At 41.7% G+C, this 10,233-nt stretch overlaps 1 protein-coding gene across 3 annotated transcripts in view; it reads right to left on the bottom strand.

Moving 5' to 3' along the window:
* Window positions 1-3,655: 3,655 nt before the first annotated feature.
* The window catches only part of PLBD1 (phospholipase B domain containing 1), a 37,287-nt gene continuing 30,709 nt past the window's right edge, over window positions 3,656-10,233 (bottom strand). For all 3 annotated transcript variants that reach the window (XM_079993381.1, XM_079993383.1, XM_079993382.1), the window contains exons 7-11: window positions 7,965-8,165; window positions 7,730-7,870; window positions 7,035-7,220; window positions 5,220-5,326; window positions 3,656-3,923 (exon numbers count right to left, since the gene is read on the bottom strand). In XM_079993381.1, coding sequence (XP_079849507.1) covers window positions 3,756-3,923; window positions 5,220-5,326; window positions 7,035-7,220; window positions 7,730-7,870; window positions 7,965-8,165 — 803 coding nt within the window. In that variant the 3' untranslated portion in view covers window positions 3,656-3,755. The remainder of the gene's footprint in view (window positions 3,924-5,219; window positions 5,327-7,034; window positions 7,221-7,729; window positions 7,871-7,964; window positions 8,166-10,233) is intronic.

The raw sequence follows: 10,233 nt of genomic DNA, 5'->3' as shown, positions 1-10,233 counted from the left end.
TGCCAATAAACACCACACACCATTGCATTCAGCCAAGCAAGAGGTATTGTCAATAGTTCAAAGACACATTCCATACTGGCAAAAGCCCTCAAGCAAGGGGCAGAACAGGAGAAGAAGAAAGAATGAAGAAAAAAGGATGTGTGAGCCAATCTTGATTGGCTGGAGGGTGGCCTCTGGGCTGGGGTTCCCTTCCCCTGGCTTCGCCTACTTGTTGCTTTATTTGTTGAGGAACACACCGATCCCTTGTGAGACAGCAGAAGAAAAGACAACCGTAGTAGTCTTTGGATCCCCTATACTAGGGGATAAATTTGTAGGTGCTGCCTATTATTGCTATATTGTTGTTTTATTGTATTGCTTTTAAGTGACACCTGTAAGGTATAAAATGCAGTAAATTATTTAAGTCACTTGGGGCCAAATTGGCTAGCAATACCTAGTGGGGAGAAGCAGGAACTCTTCCTTGATCTCCTTGTATAAAATGGTGGGATATAAATGCAATTAATGAATAAGTGTTTGAAAATTATGTAACCCAGAGTCCCATTATTGGGTTGTGAGCTCATCGCTATCCTGCAGCCTTTGCAGGGACCCCTTAAGTAGCACATGGGCTTAAAGGATGAAAGCTGTGTTGAAGCAAGCTGGGTAACTTTGAGCTGGTGGTCCTGTCTCAGTCTAACCTACCTCACAAGGGTGTTGTGAGGGTATGCAACAAGGAGAAAGAACCACCTACAGCACATTGGATGGAAAGTCAGATACAAATGAAATAAATAATCCCTGTGATGTCTACCTTGTCATGTGCTGCCAATGTAGTGAAGGAAAACCGACCTATCACTTGAGAGGTTCAAAGGCTGAAAAGTCTACCTGTTTAGCAACTTGCCTGCCTAACGAATGACAGAGGACTTCAAAGCATTTCCAATAAGCCATTCTTACTTAATGTCAACTCGCCGGCTTCTTGTCTGATGCTTAGATAAACGAGGCATCTTTGACAATTTACACTATGGGCTACTTTGCCCTTCAGGGTCACTAGATACTCATTTGCCTGCAAAAGGTTATAGCTTCAATTCCAGGAGAGACCTGGATCTGAAACCTTGGAGAGCTTCTGCCTGCTATTGACGGTGTAGACAAGTGCTGAGCTAGGTGAGGAATGTGACAAGAAGCTTTTTGCACAAGTGTCTTTATTTTACTAGGTTTTGTGTTGGCTTCATGTTTCCTCCTCTTTTATAAGGGAAAAACAAAGACCCTACATAGACCATACTTGAAGAGGTGTAGGAGAGGAAGAAGCAAAGTGAGACAAATAGAAAGGAAAGGGGGATGCCAGGCAGGCAGACAAGACAGGGTGTGTTAAATGCAGCTGTGATGTCTGGAAGAGTAGCCGTCACCCAAACAGCAGTTCCTCCCATGGGGCCAGTGTCTGGGTGGAGTTCAAGTCCTCCTGGTCTGAATGTATGCCTAGAGACTCCATAGATGACTTAAAGAAGATGGGCCTAATGTGCAAAATAAATCTCTTGGCAATAGGAAGTTCTGAAAGCAATATTTTCCTCACTCTCTGTGGACCTTATTTAGCCAAAAACACATTTTTCCTCCATGCAAGAGGCTGGGGGGGGGGGATCCCAATGTTTGCAGAAACACAAACAAAACCCCAATGGCGGAGGATCCCAAAACAGACCAACAGGAGTTGAGTATGATCGGTTGCTAGCTGGTGGTTGAAGCGGTGGGGAACGGGAAAGGAGGGCAGGGGAGAGAAAATGCTTAAGGCAGTTCTTACCGAAATATACTTGGAAGCTGCAATTTAATATTATGCAAGATTGCAGTATATGTCAACAACAGATATATGTTCCACTTCTAGGGTATGTATTTTACCTAATATTGAAGTCTCATTACATCTGTGATAATGTCCAGAAGGGTAGCTGGGTTAGTCTGTTGTACCATCACTGTAGAAAGTAACAAGTTAATTAAGGCACAATAATAAATTTATATCTATCTAATAAAAAGTCCAGACCCATTTTAAGGAACAAAGAGACTTTGTTTTTCCATCTGAATAGAGGAAAAATAATATTCAAATTTACTGAATTAAAACTAATTTATTAGTTTATATATCACAGGAGGACTAGAGGTCTTGAGATTTGTGTTAGGGCTGCCATAGATTTGCTTGGATATCTTCAGACTGTAGCACACATGAGATTCTGCTGCCACCTAGTGGCTTCAATAGAGAATGCAAGAGCCAATCAAAGCAGAGCATGAAAACTCTGATGTCCTACCTGGTGCCTGCTGGTCTTTTTGTTCAGGTTCCAACCTGCAGGGGATTTTGAAGATCTGGAACTTCACTGGAAGGAAGGACTGTTTGAATGTTTCAAATGTCTGAAATTTGTGTGAAGATATTCTCTCCTTTGCCTTAGTTCAAATAAAATCGTTCAGCAAGAGTCGCAGGTGCTCAGTCACAACGCGTCTGTGCAATTTAAGCTGCCAAATGTCAAAAAGATAATTCCTGTTCTGTGTTGAGGAGTGATTACTATAGTCAAGAACACAAAGCGAAATCAGAGAGGCGAGAGGCAGGTACATCCAGCTGTGTACCCAAAGGAGTCTTCTAATTACACCAGAAACCACATTTTTACCGCTTCTCCGTAAGTATTGTTCTGGCATGGAACCAAGTGTAGCTTTTCAGAGATGCTATACAAAGCCAGGAGCCCAGCACAGCTGAAAGTACATAACTGTGTAGAAAACATAGGGTAGATTCAAGCAATCTCCTGGTGCCTATCAGACGCTTGCTTTCAGAGCAACTGTGTAGTGAGATCCTTTTTCAAGCCAGGTTGCGTAAAGGGGTGAAATTGGCTGGGAAGCTTTGTGATTGTCATGCTCTGGACAAGTTGCCAAAATCCAGCATCCTGAAAGCTGACCTGTGGGTGGTATTCCTCTCCTCGCACAGCTGTCTCTGTATTAGGGGCGTGGAGAAGCAAACAGTTCCAGTGCGTTCTGTGTATGCCCAATGTTACCTCGACAGCTGCAACACAACTTTTCTTGCTTGTTGCATGACTATGTTGAAGATACAGAAAACAGGCTTGATTTGTATTCCACTGAAAGAGAAGGAGCATTATTCTTGCAGCCATTTCCTTGGTCAGTGGCTTTAAATACCCCAAAACACGCATACGAAATTCTACATTATGAAAAGCTGAAATTTGCAACTTGGATTAAATTAAGGTTTTGTAAACGGAGCCTTATTAGTTTGGGCACGTGGCAAGACGACAATGTTCTCCTGTACGTCACTGCTGCTCTCCTGCTCCCCAGCATCTGCTGCTTGAGGTGGCAACCTCATTCTGCCTAACAGCAGGGCCATTCCTGAATCTTTCATCTGGGTCCCACAGTAACTAGGCACGTAAAACTTATTCTGGGAACCAGATCAGGCCAGTCTGATCTGAACTTAAACCTGTTATGTGTAATATCAAGAACTGAAAGCCCTTCCCGCAAGATAGCAGCTACCTTCCCTACTGCAGAGATAAGTAAACAGCTGCAAATGCAGCAAAGTTACTTGCTTTGGAGTAGTCTGCATCCCATTTTCTGCTGCACTTTCATTTTGTTGCAGGCAGGTGATGTCACTGCACGGCATCCTCGGCCTACTTCCATCTCACTAAATGCTAGTTTGGAAACCATGAGGCAGAATCCAAGGTGGGCACAGGCCAGTTTATTTGGTATGGCAGTAAAAGTGTAGATTTTTAAAAAACAAATTATTTCCCCCTCCCTAGATGTTAAAGCTTCTGATGCTTATTTCACAGCACTGGCTTCATAATGACAAAATCAAAGTTATATGAATCTGGCAAGCCCTGATGCTTTGTTTTGTTGAAACGCGTCCAGCTGAACACAGGCAGGTCCTCTTCCACAGTTGGTCCATTAATGGCATAGGCTGCAAAGTTCGTAGCCATAGAGAGGTCTGATACCTGTGAAGAATCATAGGAGAATACTTCATTGTAAAAGGAAAGGGGGCAGTATCATCAACCCCCCCCCAAAAAGTCACAGAGCTACTCTCTCAACACCAGCACACTACTGGTCCAAAAATTATCTAACCTCTTTCCTTCTCCATTTTGCTCGGCTTCCGTTGCACCCAATTATTTATTTATTTATCTCAATTTACTTGTCTCCTTTCCAAAGCCTCAAGGCGGCTTACAATGAAAAGAAGGGCAAATCTTATTTTTTAATATAACTATTTTGTACATGAAGAGTTCTGCACAAAAAAGAGCAGTTTTAAAAATACCGTGAATGTGCCTTCAGCAAGATCCAGTGGGAAAGGGCAGGCTGCATTCTTACCCAGGGCCGGATTAAAGCAACTCCAGGCCCTGGGCTAGGCGACCTTGGGAACCCAAAACTTAATAGAATCTGATCATGAGAAACAAAACCTCATTCTCTTCTTTCTCTACTACTCAGTGAAAGTAGAGCACTACTTATTTATCATATAACTCTATGAGAAGCTTTAAAGCCTCCACAAACTTTACTAAACAGTAAGTATGCACTTGTGTACTGTTACAGAAGGGGACGCAGGTGGCGCTGTGGGTTAAAGCCTCAGCGCCTAGGACTTGCCGATCGAAAGGTCGGCGGTTCGAATCCCTGCGGCGGGGTGCGCTCCCGCTGCTCGGTCCCAGCGCCTGCCAACCTAGCAGTTCGAAAGCACCTCCGGGTGCAAGTAGATAAATAGGGACCGCTTACCAGCGGGAAGGTAAATGGCGTTTCCGTGTGCGGCTCTGGCTCGCCAGAGCAGCGATGTCACGCTGGCCACGTGACCCGGAAGTGTCTCCGGACAGCGCTGGCCCCTGGCCTCTTAAGTGAGATGGGCGCACAACCCCAGAGTCTGTCAAGACTGGCCCGTACGGGCAGGGGTACCTTTACCTTTACTGTTACAGAGTCATAGACTCATATGTCACAGGTTGAATGTTACCAAGCAACTGAGCCTAAGTATCTGTTTTCTAACTTTTTTTGGCAAGAGGCTGAGGCCCTCCTACATTATGAGGCCCTGGCCTGCAGCCGCCCAGCCCACATATAAATCTGTCACTGTCCTTACCTTTGGGCTGCATATAATGACATAACAGAGGAGGAAGTGTGTGTGTGTGAGAGAGAGAGAAAGAAAGAATGGATGGATGAATGAATGAATGAATGAATGAATGAATGAATGAATGAATGAATGAATCCACCCTCCCCACAAGCATCTAGAACAGGCCAGTTCTTCTTCTGGGAGTCGTTACCTTGGAGTCATAGCAGCCAGCTGGCATTGGAGACTCAGGGTTCAGGTCTCCCCTGCAGCAAATGGTATTACAGGGATTGTGCCTTGTATAGGGATCTTTTGTGTAGTCTAGAAAACAAAGGAACCAGAGAATGATGATTTAAGTGTTCATAGCCACGAGGACCCACTACATTTCTCTGTACAATGGTACCTTGGGTTAAGAACTTAATTCATTCTGGAGGTCCATTCTTAACCTGAAACTGTTCTTAATGTGAGGTACCACTTTAGATAATGGGGCTTCCCCCTGCCGCTGCTGTGCAATTTCTGTTCTCATCCTGAAGCAAAGTTCTTAACCCGAGGTACTATTTCTGGGTTAGCGGAGTCTGTAACCTGAAGCGTCTGTAACATGCAGCTTCTGTAACCTGAGGTACCACTGTATTTGTTAATTTACATTCGTATCCTCCCGCCTGACCTCAAAGAGTTTAGACCCTCTCCGGCTTTTATTCTCACAGCACTCCTATAAGGTAGGTGAGAAAGAGGGAGAGGGAGAGGGAGAGGGAGAGGGAGAGGGAGAGGGAGAGGGAGAGAGAGAAGCTCAAGATCACTTAGTGAGGTTCATGGCTAAGCCTGGGCTGATCACAGGGCTAAAGGGAGCACAAAGGCAATGGTGACTCATACCCTTGCATTGAAAACAAATGCTTCAGCCATTCTGTGCTAGATGTCAAATGCCTCAGGGGTTACAGTGCAGAATGCAAATGGCCCTGACTGCTCACAGAGTTAGGTATTTACAGACAGGATTTTAACCACAGTTCGACTTGAGTCTCATTCACACTGGGAGGTATTTTGACAACACTGTGGGGACTGCTAGACTTGGCATCAGTTTGGAGGGGATCCAAAATTTCAGGGTCACACATTAATGAAGCTCTCCAGACTGTCAGTATTTTGTGGGAATGTGATTTGACTGCATACCAAAACTTCCAATCTGCACATTTAAAGTGTACGAAAAGCACTTTATCACCCTAGCAAAAAATCTGCTTAAAAACAACAACACCACAGGCTTTTTAAAGTTTTGGAAAGTGACATAGAAATGCTTTGAAAACTGTGGAATGAAAAAGTGTTTAATGAGAAGACATGTAAACACCCTCAAACAAATCAGACTTAATAGGTATAATCTAACCTCTGCGTAAACTTTCTGCAAGCAAATCACAATGGATGCTGAATAAACAGAAATGTAAGGGACTAAACCTAAAGATCTGAGAAGTTCTTTGGGGGGGGGGAGGACTAATATTTTGTTAGATTTGGGCTCCCACCTCAAAATCTGAACGGGATTTGAAAACTGTATCCAGGTAGTTAAAGTTCAATAACTTTCTTTCCTTGTCCCAGTTCGGTTCAGAAACCAAAACAGCAAAGGAAAACTCTTATGATTTCTTCTGAGTTGCCTAAAAAGGCTAGCACGCACACAGATGATGGCAGTGCTAATTCCTTGCAATGAGCCTTTTCACGTTGTGGAGATGGGAGCGGAAATGCTTGTAAAATAGGGGTGGACAACCTGCGCCATCAGCCTAGATTGAGAAGCCCTCTGCAAGTGATCATATCACACCTCTGACAAGAGTGATCCCTCCCTCCCACGGGACAGCAAGGAAGAGGAAAGAAATGGGTGTCAAGGACAGACAGCAGGCTATGGCAGAAAGAGATAAAAAATTGGGATGGCCCCAACCACCATCAGCTTCTGCGCTGCTGGCATTTGGACTTCAATAATTACACCAGAGGAAATTTCATCCTAGGCAGAAAAAAGGTTCCCTGGCCATATGTTAAAGGATAATTAAAAATGTCATACTGTTGTATCTCATTATGTGCTTCATGGTCTCCATGTCAGTCACTTTCCCTTGGTCCCGTCGGAAGATTTTTGCTCTGGGAGCCATCTCATAAGAGAAGTCTAGGCCGTATTTTTCAACATAATCTGTATATCCGCTCAGATTGTAGATATTTTCATGAAAAGGGACGTTGTAAGAAGGCCAGTATCCTGTAAAAGTAGACACGAAAGGTAAGGGGCATTAGAGAAGAGGTTTTGGACACTGCTTGAAAGTTCCCAAAGTTTTGAATTTGAAAGCTGAACTGCAAGAAACACAACCCTCTTTCTAGAGCTTGCTGTCACTCACAAGGAAATAAATGAATGGGACAGAACTTGCATTGGAAGGAATGTAACAGTTGGAAAAGCAAATTTCACTTGGAGAGGCTGAAATACCAAAGAATATCAGCATTTACCCCAAAACAGTGGGAGTCTTTTGAGCATCATCTATTATCATTTACGCTGCTGCGTGCTGGAGTCACCTGCAAATATTATATTACTACATCCCCCCCCCCACACCTTTTTACACAAATACAAATCTGGAATTACTGGTGCATTACAAACTTCTCCTAGACTATTTTATAATTCTCCCTAGTTAAGCAAAAGTGATAACTTTCAGCAGAGGCTTTTTAAAAAAAAAACCAACCCAACCCAAACTCCAAAACTCGTATTGAAGCTTTTACCTTTACGGAGAATACTTGTCTGATCAGAATATTCCACAAGTTTTGGGATCTGTTCAACAACATAGAGGGTTCCTTCACCAAGACTCTCTTGCAGTTTGACCCTGTTTGTATTCAGTATCATGTACTGGTTGTTATAAGTACCTAAAGTCAGTGAGAAAACAGTTAAACTTTTAACTTTTGGGAGAAGAGGACTGAGAGAATCGTACACAAAGAGATTCACTTCAAATGTACCAACCAGAATTTTCCCTTTCGAAGGCTTGTGCCCAGGACTTTCCGCAGTGGGCCATCATGTTGGCAATGCGGACTCTCTGCCATGCAAAGAGACTCTCAGGTACCACTTGTTTGAGAAGAGAATGGTTGTATACGCTGTTTGTTGTCTGCAACATGATCAAGCCATTGCCAAGTATGTAAAAGTCATCTAGGGATACCAAAAAACCTGAATACAAAATAAAAGGAGATGGTTTGTGAATGCTTCACAATGTTTATTCTGAGGCTTCTCCAACAAATTTTGCTGGGCTCCTGGATTTGTCTCTGACTGCTGCAAGGCTAGGGGACAAGCAGTCCTCACTACAACCTTGCTAAGAAAGGACACCCTTATAAACAATTTTTCATGGGGAACTGCCACCTATACAGTCAGACATTCCTGAATTCATGGAATATTTGGCAATAATGGACTATGGTCAAATACTAGGCAGTCAGTTCACAATATCTTCTTGTCAATCAATGGACATAATAACACACTGTTATGAGGCTTAGCAAAGCAGTCCAATGACTGGGATGATTTTTGTAAATTTAATTTATATATATATTTTTTTTAAAAAAATATTTTATTAAATTTTCATAATACACAATATACATACAAGATCCCTTCACCAAAAAATAATACACAAAAAAGCCAGAACAAATACACCAAAAAACAATATAGAAAGAAGGAAGTAAAAAATAAAAAAGGAAAAGAAAAAAACCAACCATTCAATACAATTTTTTTATATATAACTAACTGGACTTCCTCACATCTCCTTTACCCTGCATTATTTATATTAAAAATATCAGCAAATTATTACCTTGTTTCATACCTTATTTTGTACTTTCCAAATATTATACTTCTAAATTTAAGATAATTTTTATCAGTTACTCATACCTTAAATTTAAACATATTGTTGCCTTAAATTTCGACCTTTTCTTACTTATAACTTAATTTACTAATTTTACAATTAGTAAATTAATTTATAACTTAATTTACTATTTTACAAAATCTATTTGCTGGAACTGAGATTTTCTAAATCGTGCAGATACTTAACATTCATACAACTTATATTGTTTTTGTAAATAGTCCTTAAACTTCTTCCAGTCCTCTTCCGTTGTTTCTTCTCCCAAGTCTCGGATTCTGCCAGTCATTTCAGCCAATTCCATATAATCCATCAATTGCGTCTGCCACTCTTCCAGTGTAGGCAAGTCTTGTGTCTTCCAATACTTTGCAATAAGTATTATTGCTGCTGTTGTCGCATACATAAAGAAGCTTCTATCCTTCTTTGACACTTTCTGGCCGACAATGCTCAAGAGGAAGGCCTCCGGTTTCTTAACGAAGGTATATTTAAATACCTTTTTTAGTTCATTATAGATCATTTTCCAGAAGACCCTCACTTTTGGGCATGTCCACCAGAGGTGAAAGAATGTCCCCTCAGCCTCTCTACATTTCCAACATTTATTATCAGACAGGTGATATATTTTTGCAAGCTTGACTGGGGTCATGTACCACCTGTATATCATTTTCATAATATTCTCCTTCAAGGCATTACATGCCGTGAATTTTATTCCGGTGGTCCATAACCTTTCCCAGTCCTCAAACATAATGTTATACCCAATATCCTGAGCCCATTTTATCATGGCTGATTTAACAGTCTCATCCTGTGTGTTCCATTTAAGCAGCAAGTTATACATTCTCGAAAGTACCTTAGTCTTTGGTTCCAACAGTTCTGTCTCTAATTTCGACTTCTCCACCTGGAATCCTATCTTTTTATCCAATTTAAAAACCTCTTGAATTTGAGCGTAGTGTAACCAATCTTGCACCTTATTCTTTAATTTCTTTAATTTCTCCAAGCTCTGCAACCTCCATTTGTCTCCAATTTTTTCTATCATTTCCCAATATTTCGGCCAACAGGCCTCCATATTGAGTCTTTATCGGGCCTTAGCCTCCATTGGTGATAGCCATCTTGGGGTCTTACTTTCTAGTAAGTCTTTATATTTTGTCCAGACAATAAATATTGCTTTTCTGACAATATGGTTTTTGAACATTTTATGAATCTTTACCTTGTCATACCACAAGTATGCATGCCAACCAAAAACATTGTTAAACCCTTCCAGATCTAGGACATCAGTGTTCTCAAGAAGTAACCAATCTTTCATCCAGCAGAAAGCTGCAGCTTCATAATATAACTTTAAATCTGGCAGGGCAAACCCCCCTCTTTCTTTTGCATCAGTTAATATTTTAAATTTTATTCGGG

Source organism: Podarcis cretensis (genome assembly GCF_951804945.1).
Source record: "Podarcis cretensis genome assembly, chromosome: 10".
NCBI lineage: Eukaryota > Metazoa > Chordata > Lepidosauria > Squamata > Lacertidae > Podarcis > Podarcis cretensis.
The sequence above is the reverse complement of the archived record's forward strand: the minus strand, read 5'-3'. Positions and strand labels throughout refer to the sequence as shown.